The sequence below is a fragment of the Poecilia reticulata genome, linkage group LG1 (genome assembly GCF_000633615.1).
Source record: "Poecilia reticulata strain Guanapo linkage group LG1, Guppy_female_1.0+MT, whole genome shotgun sequence".
Taxonomy (NCBI): Eukaryota; Metazoa; Chordata; class Actinopteri; order Cyprinodontiformes; family Poeciliidae; genus Poecilia; species Poecilia reticulata.
In genome coordinates, this window is record NC_024331.1 from 29,906,770 (window position 1) to 29,931,156 (window position 24,387).

At 38.4% G+C, this 24,387-nt stretch overlaps 1 protein-coding gene across 7 annotated transcripts in view; it reads left to right on the plus strand.

The window, feature by feature from the left end:
• Positions 1 to 24,387, plus strand: part of znf827 (zinc finger protein 827) — a 98,302-nt gene that overhangs the window by 72,250 nt on the left and 1,665 nt on the right. For 3 of the 7 annotated variants that reach the window (XM_008420155.1, XM_017304946.1, XM_008420191.2), the window contains exons 7-13: positions 2,745 to 2,799; positions 2,943 to 3,043; positions 8,140 to 8,277; positions 11,856 to 12,027; positions 13,451 to 13,617; positions 17,584 to 17,793; positions 18,917 to 19,094. In XM_008420155.1, coding sequence (XP_008418377.1) covers positions 2,745 to 2,799; positions 2,943 to 3,043; positions 8,140 to 8,277; positions 11,856 to 12,027; positions 13,451 to 13,617; positions 17,584 to 17,793; positions 18,917 to 19,094 — 1,021 coding nt within the window. Of the gene's footprint in view, positions 1 to 2,744; positions 2,800 to 2,942; positions 3,044 to 8,139; positions 8,278 to 11,855; positions 12,028 to 13,450; positions 13,618 to 17,583; positions 17,794 to 18,916; positions 19,104 to 22,919; positions 22,971 to 24,387 lie in introns of those variants that run through there. The other 4 variants (XM_008420180.1, XM_008420172.1, XM_017304952.1 and 1 more) reach the window with 3 other exon arrangements.

A 24,387-nucleotide genomic window follows, 5' to 3' on the forward strand; every position in this document is an offset into this window, starting at 1 on the left:
GGGGGGGGTCATACAGCTTGCCCACCCAGGGAGGCCGGGGCATCGTCGGCCCTGGCAGCAGCGACCGCCACCCTCTCAGAAGTTGTTTTGAACGTCGAGGGGGGGCTGGAACAGAGTGGGCTGCTGTCACACAATGAGCAATCAATATGAATTACCCAGAGCAGTAGGACCTCAGAGACGCATCAGCAGCAAGGTCGCTGTGAACACTGAGATGATTGCAGCTTTGAAATTCACTTCAGTACGTCGCCTTGAAACTCACACGCAAGTCTTCTCTCTCACTCATTTAGCGGAGTGGCCTTTACTTCTGAACACGGGGAACTACACGCTCTGAGCTCTGGTTCTGGTTCTGGCTGCTTTCACCTCCTTTTTTTTTACACCACTGTTGAAAAGTTGCCAGAAACTCAAGTCTCTGTGTGTTTGAAACTTTTGGCTTTATTAGGCATGAGTGCAAGATTTCAGTACATTTGAGGTGTGTGGTACAGTATAGATCCTCTGAGGAAAGAAAATGATCAATCTTACCACGCAATTATTGATTCAGTACTGATACTAACTTGGTATTATCAATGTATCCGATCTATCCGTCCACCTCTACTGTGCAAGTGTGTATTTGAAACCTTCAGCATTATTTAAACACAACAATAGTCTTTTCCAGCTTCCCATCAGATGGTTTTTGGAAACTAAATGTATCTGCCTGACGACTAAGAGAAGCAGCTTGGTCATGCATTGCTGTTGCTCGCCGATGTCGTTCATTTACGGGTGTGCCAGAAACACGGAAATTCAAATGGAAAGCTGATAGAAAGCAATTAATTGAGTTAAAATTTGAAATCTATGTATTTAATTAATTAACCCTTATTTTCCAATGAACACCCCAAGATAAAAATTACATAAAATCCCAACGTAATACTTCCTGAGTTGTATTTTGGTCTGACATTTGACTGGACTATTCTGACACACAATTCTGTTTCGATCTTAACCATTTGATCTTTTACAGCCTCGTTTTACAGCCGGTTAACGAGATTTCCTCCTGGATTGAACTATCCTGGCAGAATATGTTTCTGGCTCTCTTCCAGAATTGACACTTCACATTTTTATGTGTAAAAACATTTGAAAGCCATTCTTTACACTTCACAATTCTTAGCTACGTTGTGTTGGTTTGTCACTTTAAAATCCCAATTTAAAAAAAACATGGGAGTTTTTGTGGTTGGAATGTAATAAAATGTGAATAACTTCAAAAGCTGTGAATATTTTTGCAGGTTCTGTGTCGTTGAAACCCTTCCAATTATTTTTTTGTGTGAAAGAAGTAATATTAGGCGTGTTACTTATGGTGTCTTTACTCATGTCAGCAGTTGATGGATGAATCCATCACAATGTGCAGCCGCGTCAACGCCATTAATCTTAACAGCACTAAGCTGAGTCAGCAAAAAATAAAAATAAAAAAAAAATCTTTTTTTGCAAGTTAGGAAAATGAAAGACGAACTGCTGGACCAAAAAATGCCATAAATGAAATGTTAAATATTTCACAGTTACTTTTCTTTAGTCATAACTGAGTTTTAAATAGTCGACTTTAGTCCTGGTTTGACTCCTTTTAGTGCGTCTTTAGTGCGGTCATTGTGCCTGTGAAATCATCATGTGTGTTTCCACTGAATAAACTAAAGATTTTACAGATCACAAACTTTTCCAACAGATCTCTGTTCAGTGAAGAATCACCTACCTGAGGTTGGACCAATGTTTCTGGATTAAATGGCTGCAATAATTGTCACAGTTTTCAAACTAACAGCATCTGTTCAAACACAAACCGAATCAACAATATCATTTTAGATTTAACTCATGCAGGGGTGTCCAAACTGCAGCTGGGGGCCACTTGCTGGCCGGTTTTACTCAGGCCCTAAACTTACGATAAATTCAGAATCATTTTTTTGTTTCTATTTCTATCCTGCACATGTTGAACCTTTTTAAGGCTTAAGAATCCTCTAAAAATCCTGCCAAGTAAGGAACCAACTTTAAATCAGATCTTTCAGCTGCAGCTTGTCACAAATCAGTTTCCATTTATTTTCTTGAATCAATACAAGTAATCAAATGTAACATTTTGACAGAAGAAATGTAGATCAGCACCGGTTAGGTGAAAATATTTTGAATTTGGTACGAATTTTAGCAGCTATTAGCAGAAAAACTTAAAAACTTTGCATACAATGAATGAACTGAGGAGGTTTTATCTCTCAGGTTTCATGCTGAGTCTTTGCTGTTTGACGAAAAGACGACTGCAGTTAATTTTTGACACGTCTTTATTTGTCCACAGATAAATCCACTTTGCTCATTTTTTTAAAAGCTCACAACAGGCGGTATGCAGTCAGGGTCAGCTACAAGGACTGGGCTGAAAGGAGTGAAAAACACCTGAAGGAAAAACTTGAAAAGACCTTCAGAAAGTCTGGAGAAATATTGGTTTTGAAAAAATCTTAAAAATAAAAACTGGCTTATTTTTAAGGATGAAAACAAGAACTGAGAAATGCAAAGAAATGAAGCGTGGTTTGATCACTTTTATCACGTTTGTCATATTTTTAGTAAAGATCCGTTGACAGCAGCTGACATGAACTTGAAAGAGTCTGAATCCTCACAGCTGCTGCAGATTTTCCCTTTAAATTTAAAGTCTGAGTCGTCATCTGACATCTGCCGTGAAAACACAAAGAAACAGATGTATTTGGCATGAATAATGTTACATTGATGAGTTTGTATTCTCTTCTTTCCAGAAAAAGTAAGCAAAGCCAACAACCACAAAGACAGCAACATGGTGGGAATAAATAGGTAGGTCAGTTTCTCTAGAAATACTCTGTTTTTATTTGTGCTTTTTAAATGGTCAGTGATAGTTGGAGTGCGACTGAAACCTGTGGGTGTTTTTTAGTGGCTGTGTAAGTGTTGGTAACATCGGCGCTGCTTCTCTGTTCCAGTTCATTCCTGGACGAGTGCTTCAGACAATCACCCTTTAACTCGCGCTCCAAGAGCTCGTCCCCCGCAGAGGCCAGCTCCTCCACCAGGGCGCCGTTCCACGGTGAGGAAATGTTACTGTGTGCTGCTCAAAATCACAGCAGTCCAACATCATTAACCAGATCAATCAATGCGTTTCTGTAGAAATTACACTCTGAAACAGCAAATCCTTCACCAGCTCATTTTTATGTTTAAAACTGACGAGAGATTAAAAAACCTACAAAGAGGTTTTGTGCGGGTTCTTGGATTCCTTGAAAAGGCTTGACTTTTAATCAGGCGTTTTCAAGGTTTAGAAAGTTCTTGATTTCTGTAAAGTGTTTGATATTCAAACTTCATCGTTTCGTAATGAATTGCAACCTGATGCTGAGCTGAATGGCTACATTTGGAAAAAGTTATTTACAGTTGAAGCCAGATATAAACCAGAAAATTTTTTGCCACTGAAATTAAATCAGACTAAACTTTTCTTGTTTTAAGTCTGTTAGAATTACCAAAATTATTATTATTTGCTAAATGCCAAAAAATGTTTAGAGATTAATTTGTAACTTTTTCTTGGTATGTTGTGCTTTAGCATGTTATTTAAGCAGGAAAGTCTTTTACCTTTTCACAACTGGTTTTTATTGTTTCCATGTAATATTTATTATTTCTAATGGCTCAATGCCTTATTGATCTGTGTAACTGAAAGAAAGGTTGTCTTATAATTTATACATTCAGCAAAGTTATTTAAATGTGGGAAATTTTTGTTAAATTAGTGTTTGGTTTGTGTGAAACTGTTGAAACTGTTAATCAGATGAACCTAAAAGGAAGTTACAGTAGACTGTGAAGCACGGCGGGTGAGGCATCATGATAGGGGCATGTTTCTCACACTATGGAGACGTACTTATAAAACCCATACCAGGGATAATGAGGCCTCTGACTGAAGGCTAACAACTCACCACTGATGATAATATTCACTTTTTCTAACTTTCTGCAGAGCAAATAATTACTACACATCTCTATGTTTTGATTTGGAGCAAAATGTGCAGAACATTTATTCATAAATTAGATTTATTATTAGAGTTTTGAGCTTTACAAAGTGTTTTAAAACACTTTTGAAATATATTATGTTGGCGTCACTAACAGGTAAGCATTCATTAATCCAGAGGCTCAAATTAAAAAACACTCTTTCAAAGTTGGGTAAGTTTTAAACGGAAGTCCTTAAATCCCAGATGTAGCTCTGACATACTTCATAATGCAGTGATGCTCTGATTCCACACACACAAACTGTATTTGCACATTTTTGGAGCTTTGTTTTATATATGTATATGTGTATAAACTGAGGTCAGGGCCCTCTACCTTGAGTTGGCCTTTCTGAAGCCCGGAGCGTCCTCCTGCCCCGCCCGACTCCCCTTCATCCCTGGCATCTCTCAGCTTCCCTTGGTGTSTCTTTGACAGTGAGGGATCCAGAGGTTAATTAGCTTGTGCCAGTTTCCTCTGTCCCTCTGCCAGTTAATGAAAATCTGATTGGCTTCTGGGTGTCAACAGTGTCCTGAAAGTTAATTCGTCGAGGCCTTTCCCCTGTGAGTTTAAGCCTTACATCCGGCCTCTGCTGCTTTCAGCTTTATCACCTCTGTTCTGCTTAGCAGATTTTTCTGTCTTCAAGTTGGATTTGCTCACTTTTTTATTTCTTCTTTATCCAAATATTGGAGCATCAATCAGATATAATGTAATGGAATAACTGTTGTAATCACATATATTTACCCGACTGCCTTGGTACAGGTCCTGGGATCCCACAATATTTGTTTAAAAACAACTTTTTTTATCTTAAAATGTAGCAAACTGYGTGAATTTTAAATTCATACAAACTCAGATGTACCAAAAAGAATAAAAAAAATACAACGGACAAACACTGCCTAATTAAAGACATTATGGAAATTAATAAAGAAAATTAATTCTGAATATCCTGCTCTAATTAATTAACCTCTAAAAATTATTTAAAAATTATTAGAGTATAAAGAGACCTTCAAATGTTAATTGACAAGAAATACATTAGGAATTATCAAATAAAAATTTTTAAATAATTATAGAAATGAGTTGAATAATGAATATGTGGATTAAAAATAAAACAAAAAAATTAATCAAAACTCGATTATATTGCATAAAAATATTTAAATGGAAATTAATTCTTAGAGAAATTTAAATGACAAGTCAATTGTCACTTGTAATGAATCAAATGTCTGAATTAAAATATTGCCACATAAATTTGAAATATTTTTTTTTCCTAATTTTGGCAGTGTCAGTCCTCCATATAGACTCAAAATTAAACTGTATAATTAATAAATCAAGTRAAAATAAATTTCTACCAAGAAATTTAAATGAAAAACCAGTTTAGATTACTTTTAATAAATAAAATGTCCAAATTAAAATTATTTGTTCACATTTTTGTCATTTTTACATATATTTAGTTTTAATTTTGGCAGTCTCAGCCCTCCGTAGAGAAGTTTTTCAGTTCAAACAGAAAAGATTTCATCAGGGTCCATGTGATTCCCCTCTTCCAGTCTGGATTTAGCTCGCTCCTTCATTTCTTGTTTGCGTCTCTCCTCTCGGCTCTAACAACACTAATTAAGGCGTTAACCACTTCAAGGCCATCCACTTTAATTGGCTTAATCATGAGTGTATTTGCTGGGTCATGGCTTTGGGTCTCTGCAGTCAGACTTCTGAGACCCTCGAGTGACCGACTCTTCCTCCTKCTTCTCCTCYGAATCAGGACACTTAATTCTCTTCTGCTTCTTCGGCTTCAGCCACAAATCCTTTAAGTTTGGACTAAAAGCTGAGTGTGAAATCAACTCACCTCAGTCGGATTTTATCTCATGGAGGAAGTYGGATAATGAAATATAATAATCACACCTGACACTACTTTTTCTCTAAGTTTGTACATTTGTCATTTCTCTCTAGACGTTTTATTGGCAAAGATGTGCACAGAAAAAAGTTGCTCTCAAATGCATCAAAACTTAATTCATCTTGAGATGTTTTTAAGCTCAAATTTAAACTACTCTTGGTCATTAATCATTGAATGTCCTAATGATTAATCATTATGCTTCATTCTRACTCTAATGATTTCTACTCCATGCCTCCATTGATGTTGGCTTGCTTTACAAAAGATTGAACCTCCTGGAGATTCAAGTGTAAAAGAAACAATGAAAATGTGGATAAATACCCTGTGTATTTAGTACACTCATAAATATATCCAAAGACTGTGAAAACTCTTCTTAGAGTACACGCCTTCATGTATCATGAGGACAYGTTAAATAAAAATCCAGTGACTTCTTCCAGAAAATATAAAATGAGTCGTTATGAACCTTTCAGAAGGATAAGGATTCAAACTCAGACAAAAATCAACCTTCAGTCACGGCTATCCGAGTCCTCAGGCTTTAATCCTGTAGATAARCTGTGGTTGAGCTGAACAAAGGTGATGGTCAGAGATCTCTTTCTCTGTACAATGAGGCTCTACAAAATGTTTATAAGCAACTAATCACCTCTGATTGCAGTAAAAATAGATATTTGTAAACATGACATTTTTTTTAAAAGATAAGATTTAAGRTTTAAAAGAGTTTAAAACTTTTCTTCAGCTTCAAATCATTTATTTTGGGGTAAAAAATATTAAAAATAAGAAATAAAAACASGGCAGTAAAGTAAAATCTCTCTCGGTTGTTTTTACTTAAATTGCATCTTTTTTTCTTGCTTTGCTTTTTCAAGAAGTCCATAAAAGCTGCTCTGACACAAATGAAAACAACGATCCAAACTGCACACAGCACGACAAAGCTGGTTTGCATTTTGGGGGTCAAAGAGGAAGTTAATATCTGACACAGAGAGGAAAAATGCTCAAGGTTGCTTGAGTCGGTGCAACAGCAGCTGAACGTCTTCTCACACCACCATCTGTTCTTTAGGGACTCGCCACAAAGTCTTCCCCCTGCATGCCTGGAAAAAAAAGAAAAAGATATTTGCTTTCTYTTCCCGAAGTTTTCAGAGCTGTATAAATACCACATCATTTGTCACCAGTGGAACACACACAGGTTTTCTTCCATAWTCTCATACAGGCGCAGCTCAAGGCCAAACTGTGCAGCCTGAACAATGCACTCTGGGAATAAAGTCTTCATTTACTCTATGGAGGTTGAACAGCACAATGGAGGAAAAAATGCTGCATGTTTTCTTTACTTCAGCTCTTTAAAAGCACCATCTCTGTTTTTGAGTTGGCATACAGTGAGAAGGAGCCGCAGAGGCGGCAGAGAAAAGGACTCCTGTTTGATGTTGACATTAAGAATGCGTTTAAGCGGCATCCCTCCTGTAGGTTAGATAAGGAGCGTCGTTTAGACGGCGGCAGGCAGCTTTCAGAGTGTTGGGTTCACGGCTGAACGAGAAGTGAAAGAAACCTTAAAGAAGGACGACTATTCTGGATATTTAAACTGAACCTATAAAATTCACATTTTGTATGTGTTTGTAATCCAATTTGGGTCTCAGTGGCTTCTAAAAACAGCTCAAGTGCTTAAATTAGCCACCCAGCCATTTTTTGGCAATATGCTCATGTTTTTAGGTGTCTGGAAAATGTGTAATTTTCAAAAACCTCCCTCGCTGTCACCTAGCAAACGTAGCTGAGTTCCAGTACTTTTGGTCAGTTGGTTTTACTGCTGTATGCACTGTACAATGGCTGTTGGAAAAGACAGTTGTTTGGAAGTTGACTTACCATTCAGAAACCACTTGCTGCATTCTTGTTGGTTGTGCAGGAGACTCCACTTCTGCTTTTCAAAGTTGTATAAATGTGCATCAGTTTGCAGCCATTTTCACATTTAAAGTGACAAGAGGCCCTAAAACAGTTCATAGGCAGAACTGAGGAGACTTAAGATCTCATTATCTGAGAATGACTTTGTGCAAAAAAGTAATGAATATGTTTTTATATCGCCTGCAGACGTATCCTAACCTGTTCAAGGAAGCATGAAAGGTCACTTTTAAGTGAAAATGTTTGAGAGCCATTTATTATTTTCCTTATAGTTACGTGCTACTTTTGTTTTATAACATAAAATCTGTTAAATACTTTTAAGCTTGGGGTTGTAATATGACAGAAACGTGGAACATTTCAAGGTGGTGTGTGTGAAGGCAGTGAGTGATGGACATGTGTCTTTGTTTCAGATTCTGAGAAGGACGACGGCGAGCCAGGAAACGGCCTCGCCCAGTGGAAGCTACACGAGCAGCTCTTCCCCTGTCCCGTCTGCGGGAAGGTGTTCGGCAGGCAGCAGACCCTGTCCAGACACCTGTCGCTCCACACAGGTAAACCACACGCTCACACACAGAAGCTTGGTCTCCTTTATAGGGCTGAAACGATTAATCAGATTAATCTAGGGCTGAAACGATTCCTCGAGTGATTCGAGTACCTCAATTATTAAAATTCCTCGAGGAAAATTGACCTGCCTCGAAGCTTCGTTAATTTATGTTTTATCATTTAGCGCACCGTGTTTCAGCCGGAACATTATTTGCGTTGCGCGGAGCTCTGACTTCCGCCTCTGAGTTGTTGACGGAAGCTACGTGTTAGCGGCATAACGTCCAATCTTCAAGTTCGGCCCGCGGGGATTTTACTGATTGGTGATAATTCCGGGTTTTCATCGTTTTTGTGGGACCAATAAACATCCTTAAAATGACCGGCGCGATGCCGGGAGTTCGGCAGCCTTTCTGCTCCGGAGCTGCTGGTTGAACGGCGGGAAGAAGCTGAGGAGGATTTATACAGGTGAGCGGAGAGACTGAACACGGCGGGCGGCTGAGGGTTGATGCTTACAGGGTAAGAGCAGCTTTACGGACGAACCGCACAATAAACTTATATCATCCCGGTCTGAACAAACGGGAGGCGGAACATGGCGGCTAGATGAGTTTCTGAACGGAGGAGCCGTAAATATCCCGTATTGCTCCCCCGGTCTACAAAAAAGTAACTGGTAGGGAAGCTCAAATGTGGAAAAAATAGACTGATGTTGATATCCGATAGTAACACTGGTGTTATGGAAGATTTACCAATATTTTATTTCATAATTGTTTTTATCCGATTACTCGATTAATTGTAAGAAAAATCTATAGATTACTCAATTACTAAAATAATCGTTTACAACAGCCCTAGATTAATCGTTATTTTTCAAATAATGGCTAACTAATTTAGTCTGTACATACTCGTTTAGAATCTCTAAAAATGCCATTTTGCTGAATGTACAACACAATAAGAGCGGTAATTAAGTCAGAAGTGTAAAAACCAAATATTTTGCATTTGAAAAAAAAAAAAAAGAAAATTGTTAGTGAATCTGTTTTACCCAGAACTCAAGTATCATAGATTTAACTTCACCTGTTCAAATTCTGTAAATATAAAAACAAATCTAAGCCCCCTTTGCTAATCAGTTATTAATCAGTTAATCCAAAAAAATAATCAACAGGTTGGTCATAAACTGTGTTGATAGTTTTTTTTTTAGCTGCAGATGCATCCTTTGCTACGTTTGATCAAGTGTTCACTAAAGGGACGTTTGTTACGTCAAATGTGTAAAATGTGTATTTCTTATTTACAAATTATTCAAATTATTTGTGTTTTATTTCTAACATTGTATATTAAAACCTTACATTTTTTTATCTAATTAATCGTCAGATTAATTGATTAATCGTCAGGCTAATCGATTAATCGTCAGAATAATTGATAAAATAATCGTTATTTGCAGCCGGAGTCCTCTTATTTCCTTTAATGCATAGATGTTGTTTGTGGCGCCTGCTGTAAATAGATAAGGTTGACCGGACTAGATTACCCTTCCTCGAAAAAGATTACTACCGTGATTAGTCTCTCTGGGAAAACTGCCGTCTAATTACCCGGCTTGAAGGATGCTGCACACACTTATGGTCCGACTGGTCTTCTCCATCCGTTTCTCTGTCCTACACACACACTCATACACACACAGAGGCTTGGGAGGCTTCCTCACTCCCTGGTGACCTGATTACTCTGCGTTTTCTCCATTGATCCGTTCAACCCCATCCCCGTCTTCCACTGTCCCGCTCTCTGTCCTCGTTAGTTACAAGAATCTAATAATAATCCCACCTTCCCGGTTTTATTTAAAGGCACATTTCCTCTGGACTCCAGATAAATGGAGCCTTTTTGGGACACCACAGCTCACAAGTTGAGACTTGTGTACCAAATGCCCCCCAAACAACCGAACATGCTCACACATTTAGGGTACGCACACACACACACACACACCATCTGAGAGTGTTGGCTGCGAACAGCTTGGCCACACCACAGAGAGCAGAAGCAGGGGCATATGTCACTGTGATGGTCTTTTTGGTTTCCCCGGCGACATAAAGGTTGCCTGGCTTCATGTCCTTGGGGCAAATGGGTTGAGAGTTAGTGTTTGTGTTTTTGTTGAGGGGGGGAGTAGACGTGTTGTTATGCTAATTTGTTTTTGCATAAAAGGAAACGTGTTTCTGCAGATCTTCTATACTGCTTATAAATTGAACAGAAGTTTACATACACCGAATAAACACGTCCATCTTTTTTCCTAACTATTTTGAAGTGAAATCAGACCAAACATCTCCTGTTTTAGGTTAGTTAGAATCACCAAAAATATTTCTATTTGCTAAATGACACAATAATAAAATAATATTTCTGAGATTTATTTTTTAATGTCTTCAAGATCAAAAGTTTACATAAAGAATTACTACTGTCCCTTTAAGCAATAAGGGAAGGCCCAGATGATGATGTCATGGCTTTGGAAACTTCTGATAGGTCACTGACACACTTTAGTTAATTTGATGCGTTTCAAGGCCACACCTGGAACTCCCTGCTTTCCGATTTGACACGATGGGAAAGTCAACATCAATCAGCCAAGAAGAGGACAGAATCGTGAAGCTGCAGCAGTCTGGTTCATCCTTGGAAATAATTTCAAGACGCCGCGTTCTTCTACTCAAGTTCAGACATGAGGGGAGTGTCGGACCATCAGACCGCTCAGGAAACGTGTTTCTGCTCAGGAGACAGATTCTGGTCCAAAATGTGCAGATTGAGCCCAGAACTAAAGCCAAAAAACTGAAAAGATGCAGCTGAAGCTGGTAAGACAGACCAGTGAAACTTGTACTAACATGGGCTGAAAGGCCGCTCAACAAAGAGGAAGCCATTATTCCATAAGACACATAAAAAGTCAGATTGTACCATCCTAAATGTGAAGTTTGGAGGTGGCAGCATCATGCTGTGGGGCTATTTTGCTGCAGGAGGAACTGGTGCACTTTATGAAGTGAGGAAAGAACATTATGTGGAAATATTGAAACACAGTCAATGTTTTGACATAGCCATCACAATGCCTATGTCAGCTGTGGGGAGCTGATCTTCCCACAGCTTCTAAAGAGAAGATCAGGAAAGGCGTGTGTGAGCGAAGCGGCCTACAGCTCTGACCCAGTTCCACTGGTTCTGTCAGGAGGAATGGACCAGAACTCCAGTAAACTACGGTGAGACGCTTGTTGGAGGAAACGCAAAAGATTTGACCCAAGTCTTACGTTTCAGAGGCAGCCCTATCAAAATACAGAGGAAAAGCATGAAAACTCCTGAATTTGAAGGCATTAAAAAATCAATCACTGACATGTTGTGGCATTTAGCAAATGGAAATAACTCTGGAAATTCTAAGTGACCTAAAACAAGAGAGGTTTTGTTTGATTTAGCTTCAGATGGTGAGGAAAAAAAGGTGAATGTTCTGGGTATCAAATCTATATTTATGTGTTTTTACCTTCCTGAAAATTGGACCGTGTCAGGAATTAATTGACCAGGTTTAAAAGTTTGATCCAGAGTGAAGTTTAAAATGAGGCGGGTTGTGTGTGTGTGTGCGTGCGTGTGTATGTTGCAGAGGAGAGGAAATACAAGTGTCACCTGTGTCCTTACGCAGCCAAGTGCAGAGCAAACCTCAATCAGCACCTGACCATCCACTCTGTGAAGCTGGTCCAAACGGACGCCGAGCAGATCGTCAGCGCCGTCACCGCCGACTCCGCAGAGCGCAAGAACTGCCCGTACTACTACAGGTAGGCTTCACACACCGCACACACACTCAGGGGGGGACAACACTGAGGTTCTACACAGATTCATCTTTACATTACAGATCCATATAACCTACTTTTGTGAGTCAGGTTCACATTGTGAAATAAATAGAGGAAATTTGTCAAATTTAGATTTTCGTCCTAACATTTTGGATGATGAACTTGAGAAATCATATATTTATATTTCCAGATTCACACGTGATTTATATGAGACGTTTTAGCATCCGGTCAAAAGTTTACATACACTGTTGGTGTCCAAACTCCCAAAACTTAAAAATACTTTTGTCAATTTGGCTTATTAACAGAAAGACATTCAATTATTCAATTATTTTTTTTACCTCTATTGTAAAAAATTTTAAATTTAAAAATGTTTGCTTTATTTCAGTTAGTTTAATAAATTTGCTAAAAGCAGATTTGGATACACCAATGTCTACTTTTGAGATATTTACTGTGATATTAAAGTGAAGGCAAAAATCCTACATATTAAGAAATGAATACTTTGTTCTGGACTTAAAGTTTTCTGTTGCAATAACTCTTCACTGAAGGAAAGTGAAAAGTCTCCACTTGTGCTAATGGGTCACATTTGGATCATTCTCAATTTGAATATGGGCAAGGATTGTATCCCCAACTTGACTCTCTGACAATCAGGTCAGATCTAAAGAGGAGCAGCAAAAGCAAATGAGGCGGAATAGCAGTGCTAACTGATGATGTTGGTGTGAAATATCGTTTCTACTGTTTGGAAGTTGAACTGATAATTTGTCAAGACAGCCACTGGACTTGAGTTGTAAGACTGACTGCTACTGGGGATCTATCCGGCCCGCAGCATCACCAGCCACAGTGCTTACTTGAAAATGGTTGAATAATATGGGTTACAATGTTTAATTTACCTGCAGGATAAACTATTTTGATTGAAAATCCAGAATAAATGCAAACATTTGGTTTAGGTAATGTTTTTAAAACACACTAAAGGTGTTTGTGGTGTAATCACTCCAACCTGGAAAAGGATCCAAACGATTGAAAGTTAAACTTCTGACTCTGCATGAGCTGCTTTTCTCTCTGTCTCATGCAGCAAACCCAGACTGGTTTTAATTTTTATTGATACAAACTGAACCGTTTCACCATGTGAAACCAAACCAGTTCCCATCTGGTTTAACATTTTATCTAATACTCACCTGGACTGATCCTCTTTTTATTAAACCGTTCTCCAGAAATTCCCTCTGTGTTTCAACACTGTAAACTCGTTTTTCCAGTCATTTTCAGATAATCTTATTCAAACTAAAATGAATGCGGAGACACCATACATTTGGTAATTTATGCAGGCAAATGTAACACTGAATCTGACTGTCTCCCTCTTCTCATTCTCACCATTTCTCCTCCCGCCCCTCTCTGCTGTCTGTTCCCTGTCCAGCTGCCATGTGTGCGGTTTCCAGACGGAGCTGAATGCCCAGTTTGTCAGCCACATGTCGCTTCATGTGGACAAGGAGCAGTGGATGTTCTCGCTCTGCTGCAGCGTCTGTGACTACGTCTGTATGGAGGAGAGCGACATGAAGAGCCACATCAGCACCGGACACGCAGGTAATGACGCCTGTCGGCCAAAAGACGCCGGCTTCGGTTGTCCCGTCAGATGTTGTAGTAAAAAAATCAACTCGTAAAAAGCCAAATTAAGATGTGYTATTGCTAATTCTGATTCTCAAAAAGAGTTATTTTGGAAAACTTTTCACACGTAAGAGTGGGTGGAAACTTGTTTGGACGATAATTTTGATCTGGTTCTGAATTTAAACAATGAGCAAAATTCAACATTTGGGATTTTATGTGATAGACCAACACACACGTTAGGTTATAATTAAGGGGAAGAACAAACGTTTTACAAATAAAAATCTGAAAAGTGTGGCATGCATTTGTATTTGATTCCCCTTAAATCAATTGTAACCAAATATACCTTCAGAAAGCATCTTATTTCCAAATGCAACTCATAAAGCAGAGTTTAGTTATTAAACAAAATACCAGGCTTTTTATGTGGAGAAATTTTTTCTAATATTATTGCAAGTAAAGAAAATATTTWAAAAAAATTGAAATTTGAAAAAAATTTAATAAAAATCTGAAAAAGTAATTCCAAAAAAAACCCCCTGAAAAATAAAATTAAATTAAAATATAGGTTCAAATATTGTGTACATATTATGTATTTTCCTCACTAAACATATTTTTTGTTTGAGAAGTTTTCCACAGTCTCACTTTTGAAACTTGTATTTTCTTATAATTTTGGAACAAATTTCTCTCCATAGATTTTAAAATCATCTGAAAACAGAAAGATTATGGCACAACTGCAAACCTACCTAAACTGGAGGGAATTATGAAGTAAAAAACAGCTGAGAGGGAAATTTGGAAGAGCTTCAGAGATCTAAAATTACTTATTAGTCCTTTTTTTAGGTAACTGTATGGCTGTGACTGCATGACACGTCAATTATAACCCCACAAACATAAATACTGCTCTTGAAAAACATTCCCATTTTAATGTGGTTGGTTAGGACACCAGTCACATAAAATCTATTGATATTTGATACTCTTATTGAACAAGCTGAAGAAGAATATAAAAATAATCTCAGCAATACAAAGTTTAGGGGATTTTAAACTGGAATTTATTGTGACTATAATTAGTCAAAATTCTTATAAATGATATAATTAATGTCCAACCCTAGTTGTGAGCTACAGCGCAATGTTTTTTATGTGTTGGAAAGGCCTAGTCAAAGGCTAGATTTGAATCCAGTTGAGAATCCTATGCACTACATTGTGGCGAAACATGAAGAGGGAATACTTTTACAGCTCTGTAATCGTCTTTCAGGGTCTGACCGTGTTTTTCATTTCTGTGTGAAAGAAGCTAGAATTGTTAGCAGAAACGTTGTGATGCAGGAGTTTAAAAACACGGGGTCAGAGGTCAGTTCATAGGACGGGGAGGAAGACACAAACAAGCCCGGTCCGATCGACCGTCCTCACTTTTAGAGCCGCGGCCCTGAGTCCCAGGTTGTCGATACGCGTTTTCTTGTCTGAAACGGCTTTGTTCAGTTTTATTGCTGATGTTTTTTCCTCTTTTTTTTTTTTTTTCTTTTCTGCCCCTCGTTGTGGGTGATGGTGTTGCTGGGTGGGAATGTCCGGCGCAGACAGCTGAGGGGTCCTCGGCAGTCCGTGGTGGCCTTGTTTATCTGAGAAGGCTGGCCGTTATCGTGCCTGTTGGGGAGGAATCGATAGGCCTCGGGTCCTGAGAAGACAGGCTGGGTTCTGCTCTGGGGACGACTTTTAAACCTCACAGCCTGCTGTGGCATTTATCTTTGTCTCAAACAAGACGGACTCCACCGTTTTATGTGCAAAAACTTTAAGTACCTTAAACTGCACAAGCAAACGCCTTTGCATCCTCGGGAAGATTCATCTGTCAGGGTGCAGCTGAGTTTACTGAGCTTAAAAAGCATCTGCTGCATCGGTTTCATCACATCCCAGAATTTAGTTTAGTCATAAACAAAGCAATACTGCTAAATGATCGCTTTTGTTTTTTTGTTTTGAGCCATTTGTAGGTTGTTTTATGTGGTTTTTTCTAATGGTGGGACTGAACTAAAAATTTTAATAGAGCTAATTACAGGGGATTTAACTAATTAATTACATTTTAATCAAAAACTATTAAAATAAGCATTATTTTCAATTCAAAAACCCTTTTTTCATCTGCGATGCTGCAACATGGTTAGTGTTGAGATGCTTCAGGCTTCAGTTGCATGGCCAAAGTTAGTTTATAACAGGAAAATTAGAAAAACAATGAACAATTCTTCAGTATAGATGAGAAAAGTACTAGGTCCACCATTTTTTTCACTTATAACAAGGRCATTTTCCCATGTTATGAGTAATAAATCTGCCAATAGAACAAGTGCATTTCAATATATATAAACAAGCTCTTAAATATTGCTGTAATGTTACTTRTAAGATAGTTTTGTCTTATTTCAATAGTCCTGAGATATCTGCACTTGAAAGTAGACAAAATACTTGGTAAGATTTGTTTTTGCAGTGTAATGGCCTAGTTCAAGTGCAGATCTGACTCTGATTGAAATCTGATGGCATTTTGTAAAAAGATCCCTAGAGGGRACTCTTGAATCACAGAGTACTTAGTTTTTGACATTAATCTTCTCYATTCCCTGTTGTGAATTATTGTAAACTTCAGGTAAAASAAGCTGGACTATTTTTAATCTCCYGATACCYAAAAARRRRRRAAAAACTGTGGTGTAATTTCCTTTCTCCATGCGAGAAGGTAAGCGGCTGCAGTAAAGGAAGCTGGTTGAGTTTATTAAAAATGCGGCAAAGACCAAGCTGTAATGACCTGCTATATATAGATTTGATGGAAGGTAATCATTCATCCTCCATCCCAGAATAATTTCCCTGCCTGAAAGAGCAGACCCGCTGCGTTTCTACATTGGTGTGTGCCTGTATTAAAGAGAGAGGTCAACCATTTGGAGGCTTCTTCCTGCCTCCATTCACTCCCTCCTGAGTGAATGCCCTTTGTTGCGCTGTGCCCCTAGATGCTCCCGCCATCTTAGCTCCTTCGGCCGTGACCCGCGCTCCCCGGCCCTCCCTGCTGCCGCCCCTCCTCCGTCTAATTCCCCCTCTCTTCTTGCTGAATTGTGGACTCAGAGAAGAGGATCAATAAAAGCCCACTGCATCTTGATTGGACTGGCAGCAGGGCTCCCAGTTCAGGCTGCCTGCTTTTATTCTGCGTGTGTATTGGTAGCGCGYGTGTGTGTGTGTGTGCATGCAGATAACAATGGCAGTGCCCAGAAATAGATTTTCTGCACAGTATGCAGCCCACAGATTTATTTTTGGGTCTCGTTTTTATGTTCAGAGTTCATCATACTGGTGCTTGAAATCCTTGAAAATGTTGGAAAAGTGCTTAATATTGAAACTGCATAGTTTTGTAATAAAGTGCAATCTAACATTTGATTAAAAGCCTAAATTTGGAAAACGTTACTTACAGATGAAACCAGATATTTTCATACATCGAAGAGAGTCAGACATTTTTTCCACTTTGTTTGAAGTGAAATCCAAATAAACCTTTTTTGTTTTAGATCAGTTGGAATCAGAAAAAATATTTGTCTAAATGCCAAAAAACTTGGCAAATTATTTTATTTTTTTCTTTATATATTGTATTTAAGCATGCARTTTGAGCAGGAAGGTAATTTACCTCAACACAATTTGCTTGGATTGTGTCAWTGATATTAATATTTATTATTGCTAGTGACACAGTGACTTATATTTTATATGTTAAACATTATTGACATTTTTTTAGTGTTCTTGGGACCACTCAGGTGTGTGGGAAATTTCAAAACAGAACATTTAGTTATATTTTAGTTGACCTCTACTGTAGAAGGTAAAACACCATCGCTAGATTTTATTAATGATAATAGTAATAGTGATTTGTTTTAAGTGCTTGAATTTTACTTTGGTTATTATTTCTCAGTTTCGTCGTCTCACTAAGACGTAACTCTCACTTCCCTTCCTTCTTCTGTCCAGGTTTGAATTCAAGAAGTCCCCTCAGCGAAACCAAGAGCACCTCATCGTCTCTCTCGGCCCTCAGCGATTCGCTCAACAGCTCGGAGGGCGGGGACGTTGCCCACGGCAACGAAGAACTGAAGAACCTGCTGGTCCCGCCCTTGTCGGCGGGCAGCCAGGCGAGCTGCGGAAGCCACTCGGGATCAGGAACCGAGGACAAGTCGGACAAAGGTTAGGAACAAAGTAAAATCTTGACATCACGTTTGATTTTTTTTTTTTTTTCCCTCATTTAAAATAATATTTATTAACATTTAAAATCAGTCTAATCTATGGTTTAGTTATATTTGAAATACGTTTTCAACAAGTGCAGCAGGAACTAAGACACGAAGCATTGAAGCTCCTTCATTGAGACAGAGAACAGGCAAAGGGGGAGGGCCCACGCAGAATTGGATTTTTCTGATCAATCAGCCACTAAAATCTAGTCCATACATGCCAAATGAAATTATAGGAGCTCAGGAGGGAATGAGATGTTAACTCCACAGGCAGAGTATCATAAATATTTCCTTGGTAATAAATGAGTCACCCCAAACTTTTTTTTTTAAATAGGCTCTTCAAAGAGAGAATAATCTGTGAATGAATTACAGAAAAATATAGATAAATGTAGAAAATAACTTCTTCCACCTTTTCTGATTCCTCCTGCTTCATTTTTAAACATGCTGACCTTTTCGTGTTCTTCCTTCAGTAGTGACTTCCGCACTACAAGATAAACATCAGAACAAAGGGTGAATTTCTGTCCAATCACCAATTTAAAATAAATAAATGAATGAATAAACCTGACCTGCCTAGTCTGAACTGGGCCAATACACGTTTTTTGTCTGAAAAGTTGAAACATGCTGAAAGGAAGTCTCCATGAAAGCACAACACTACTTCAAAAAGCCAAAATGGTAATTATGCTTTAAGGGAAGTTATGCTAACACATGGTAGCATAACTTTTGTTGTGGCTTTTGCATTTTGTTTACCTTTTTTGGGTCAGAAAGGTAAACAAAATGCCTTGTTTATCGAGCTTGTTAAAGGTTTAATCAAGACTGGGACCTAAAGAATGAATTAATTTAATAATATTCCTATTTGGAAATGGAGTTGAGAGCTTTTTATTGATTCACAAAACAAGAACCAATAAAATCACAGATGTGTCAGAATGATGAGATTTGCATGACATTTTGTTTTTACTGTATTTGATTGTTTTCTGGAGGCCGTCTCGCTAAAATCTAGTCTGGATCACATCCAGAATCTAATCAGACTGGATTTGCTTCGCTCATTCTTCACTCATTTTGTTCTGTCATTCTTTTCTCTCCAGGCTTCGAGTGCGTTTTCTGCAACTTTGTGTGCAAGACGCGCAGCATGTACGAACGGCACCTCCAGATCCACCTGATCACGCGGATGTTTGAGTGCGACGTTTGCCACAAGTTCCTGAAGACGCCTGAGCAGCTGCTGGAGCACAAGAAGTGCCACACCGTCCCCTCCGGAGGGCTCAAGTAAGGAAAGCAAGTACAGACACAGGTTCCTAACTCCACCAGTCCTTCCTCTCCATCGTCGTTCCAATTCACCACATACAAGAACCTCCAGAAATACAGATTTACGACAGAGATGTGCCAGCTGAATTATTTAATCTCTACCTGATTTAGGTCAGGTGCCAAAGATATAAAGGTTCACACAAGAAATATATAGAAAACAAGATTAACATACTGTCTGAAAATAAAGTCCTGCAGTTTATGCAAAGTACACCAGAATCTCTGGCTGTAAAATTTCCACCACAGCATTATGCTGCCTTCACCATGCTTCACATCCGGAAAAGACGTCTTAGCTGTGAAAGCCTTGGCTCTTACATACGGCTACAACTTTCACTTCCCTCACCAGAAACCTTTACTCCAGATAATTTGTTTTACCTATGTAAAAATTAAGAATATGTTTTAAAATATTGAGTGAAAATGTCACCCTGGATGAATAATAAAAAAAAAACATTTGTATTTAAAGTCCGTGTGCATCAATCAGCAGACTTGGACTGTTGCAGAATATAGTTGAGGGCCACACAAAATCATTTTAGAGAGCCACAAATGGCCCCTGTGCCGCCCTTTATGCACCTCGTTTATATTTAACAAAGATATAAATAAAAAACAGTTCCCTCCACTTCTGCCACTTTCTAACTAAATAAACCCAGAGGATGATGCTGCCACCTCCATGCTTGTTTGTGAGCCTCAACTCTTCCAAGCCTACTTCTTTACAGAAAGACATATTTTTCTCCTGTTTTGCCTTGAAATATCTCTCCATACGGTATAATCAAGACTGCACAATTCAATGAAGTTTCACCTAATTTTGGTTAAAGACTGCAATTATTTCAAACAAAAACTGGGTAAACCTCTCCTATACGAAATCAGGCACTTCATCTGCCACCATCTTTGTAATCAAGGCGACACATGACAGCTGAGAAATAAGAAGTGAACCGCGAGAGCCACACAGATGACACCTGTAAGCGGCAGAATCGCAGATGCGCGGTCAATTTGAGGACGATTTCAGCCATGTGGCTCGAATCAGTTAACCTCACTTCTCTGCTCATTATCTGCTGCCAGGAAAACCAAACGATGCAAGCTGTAGTTTCACTGCTTGACAGCTTCCCTTGGCAAGTCTGACTTATTAGACAGTGGTCTGTGGGTCTGCAGTGGCTGTTCTGAACAGAAGGGAGAGTGGAAAAGGAGCTGGAAATGGGCTTCCCCTCGGGGTCTGTTGTTCCTCTGCCCACAGCTAACAGCCATGCCAGAGAAAAATATCTGCTGAAATCTGCATTCCAGCAGAAATACACAGACACTTGGATTGGTTCACCAAGTGGCTGATTATATAAAATCTGTTGGCGCACCCCTGAAAGATAATCAGACACACTTTATTAGCTCAGATATCTCAGTTCCTACTGCCTTTATTTATTGAAAATGTTGCTCTTTCTACTATAGACGGGTTATAATGTTCAAATATTTAAACATTTATTCATAATATTCTGATTGGAAGTGCTTCACACTTTAAAGAATCCACTTTTCCACATTTTGTACCATTTCAAGCTCAGCCAAATCCATCCACTGACCTTTTCCCACACACAGACGCTGGCCTCAAGTTTCAATCCATCCAAGTGAATTTTGTTTTTTAAAGTAACGTTTCCAGACTAATTTCAAGCAACATGAGCCATGTTTTTGTTTCGTCTAGTCTGTGCATGTGCAGAATCATTGAAGTGTCACTACGACTGCCGCCTCATCATGTCATGAACAGGAATCTGTGTTCAACATGTGTTTTTCTGTGCAGACATCAGTGGAGTTAGCATGTATTTATCCATCACATGCCACTGGATCAGAGTAGGAAGCTGCACCGACGTCTACTGCAGAGATCAGAACATGAATGCATAGGAAGCCCCTCGTTAGCTCCAAAGTCTCCACACGGCACATTTCCTGCAGCCGCTGTGTGGATAAATCAACTGTATTTGGAATATTTGACATGTTTCTTCTGTCTGCTGTAAATGTTTTTCAAGTTCAAATTTCTAGCAGTGAAAATCTAACTTTTAACAAGTTAACAGAGGTTACTAAGGGAAGCAAAGGGAGCAGTTTTATGTACATATAACTGGTGGGTAAACACTTTGAAACAGTATTTAAACTTTATTATCAAAAACAGGAAGTAGAGTTTGGGTCAGAAGTTTGCATACACTGTTTTTGGGTATAAATGTCATTATTTTTGGGCTTTTTATTTTTCTTCTTAACTTATGGAACTCTAAGCATGATGCTGCCACTACTGTGCTTCACAGTTGATATGGTTTAGGTTGGAAAGCCTTGCAACGACTCCACCAAACACAGTTCTCTTCACCGTGGCAAAATGTCTGGGCATGATGCTGCCACCACCATCTTTGACAATAAACCTTTTGTAAAATACATCTGCAAAGAGTTTTAAAATGCAGCTTTTAATCCACACAACGTCAACATTATATATATATTGATTAAAATATTTACACAAACATCCACCAGTATTTAATTTGTGGTTTGACCACCAGCTGCTAGAACTCATCAAATCAACTTGTTGTTTCTCAACATCCAAATCTTTTAGGCCTCTTAATATTTCTACTCATTGTTTAAAAAATGTCTCCAAAAACACTTTCCCAAACTAAAACTAATTCTTCTTATGCCTTAACCGACTTCCTTTGACTTTACGAATTCAAACAAAAACCTTCCAGCTGCCCTCAGTCGTCATCAGGAACCCGGCTGACAAAACGAGGCCGGTTGAGTCCAACTCTAACATCTAGTTCTTGTTTTTTTTTTATTTCTTTGCTGTAAAAATCCTTCCAACCTGGAAAAGGAGAACATTCCTTCCACACTGCAAAAACACAAAATTTTACCAAGTATTTTTGTCTAGTTTTAAGTTTCAAATAAAACTAATTTACAAGTAGATTTTGTAAGTTAACTTCTAACTTGTTATAATTTACTGTTAAATTATAACAATAAGCAATAAATCAATTAATTGCGTGATAAATTAAAACAAACTCAATCATTTCCATTAGCATGGTTTGTAGTTTTTCTCTTTTTTTCTAAAAACTGGAAAACAAAAGTTTTCAGTTTTGGTGTTTTGGTCTCAACTAGCTTTTTTTTTTTTTTTTTTTTTAGGAAAATTTTGTTTACAAAGACTTCAGTATCCATTTTCTTTGTTGTTTCTATTGTTTTGTTTATTTTGGATATTTAAAATGTCACCCAGTTTCAATGTTAATTGTTCATCAGAAATTAAATTAAACTTTAAAATAATTGCATTCTTGCATTATATTACTTGATAATGGTCTCAAGACAACAATATTATCGTTTATTACAATAATTTCTGGGGGAATTTATCATCAAGCAAAATTTATCGACAGGCCTATTACAAATAACTCCACAGCAAAGTACAGCAGCATGTTTTAAGTCATTAATTCCTTAATTAAAAAGTTCTAGTTCAGATTTTATGACATGGGAAAATGTCTTGTTAAAGGTGAAATAATATGTATAGTATTAACAAATAATTGTAAGTTAGTTTTGTCTCATTTCAAATGTACTAAGATATTTGCACTAGAAAACACTTGATAAAATGTTGTGTTTTTGCAGTGCAGATGAATAATAAAAGCCCAAAATGGATCCTTGTCCGTGACGAGTGTATGTAAACTTGTGGCCGTGTGCGCAGACAGACAGACAGACAGACAGACAGACGGGTGTAGCCAGATGTTTGTGTTTCTCTGTGTGACGGAGCGAGGGAGAGAAGAGGGCCTTGATCATTTCGAGGTTTTTTTCTGAGGTGATTCTGTTCTGCAGGGTTTGTGAAGCGCTTTGGGGCCCAGAGCAGATGAAAGGTGCTATTTAAATGTAAGTGCCACTCATTCCTTCATTTCCCCCCATCATGTCCTCCTGCTCCCATCTTCCTCCAGCCTGTCACTCACCCCCCCACTCTATTCCACCCACACACCCCACTCACACCTGCTCACCTCCATTCTTGCACCATTAAACCGACACACATCTCCAGCATTTTTTCCACACAGTTTTCCTTTATCCGTCCTCCTCCTCTTCATCACTTCCTGTTAATCAATGTCAAGCTGTGTTACTTGGTTGTGAATGACCTGAGTGAAGTTGCCCTCCCCGCCACCGTCTTCAATTCAAACTAAATTGGTGTCGAGGGTCCGTGCTACGTTTGTGCTGGTTTGTGCAGCAACAAGTTTTGTTTGTGCCGCTGTCATCTTTTAAGATATTGATGAAAGTTTCCAGAGGCCAGAGAAGGTCAACCAGCTCCCCCCCAATTGGCGTTAATCATCTTTAGCTGAATAATTGCTCAAACTGGAATTATTAAAATACATTTGTTTAATGGAAACATGGCAATTTTGAAAAAATAAATAAATCTAGTTCTTTGATGAGATGTGTTTGCATAAGGATGAGGTGGTTTTTCAGCTTTCTTGAAATTGGTGTAATGGAAAAGAGTGATGTGATCAACAGCTGGATGTTACTACTGGAGGGAAAGACGAAGAAGACGACAGGAAGTGGAAGGAGGATGATGGCGTTGCATGTTTTTTAAAGACTGATCCTGTGAACAAACTTATTCTAATGTGATTTTTATTGCGTTTCTTTAATGGAAACACTGCAATTGTGAAATTCTGTTTTTGGACATTTAACAACAAGTTTTACGTACATTTGTAATGGAGACACAGCTTCTCTTAGTTTGTGTTGCTGAGACGAACATAGAAAAACCGTCTTTGTTTTAGGGGAATATGGATTTAATTTTGGACCTTTGAGCTTTTAAGACATTGAAAACAAAAGCACTAAAAACGAACATTTTACCAGCGTAAATGTTTCACGGTTGACACCAAATTTGTTAAATTAAGTAAATGTGTGGGGCTGGTTGACCTTCTATGGCTTCCAGAAACTAGTATTAAAGGGAACACAATTCACATTTTGCACGTTTGTGTGCTTCCATTTTGATTTCTATAACTACTAAAAGCAGCCGAAGCTCTTAAAAACTCACCCAGTTAGTTTTTTGGCAATAAGTTGACGTCTTTTGGTGTCTGGAAAATGAGCCTTCAGAATGTAACGTAACAAATCAGCAGGCACTGACCCTCACGCGGAAATCCCAGACCGTTACCTAGCAACCCCAACTGAGTCCAGCCTGTCACCTAGCAACCCAAGCAGAGATCCAGCACGTTTGCTCAACTGGTTTTACAGTGGCTGCTGGAAAAGACGGATATTTAATTGTTTAATTATCATTCAGAAACCACTTGGTGCATTCTTATTGTTT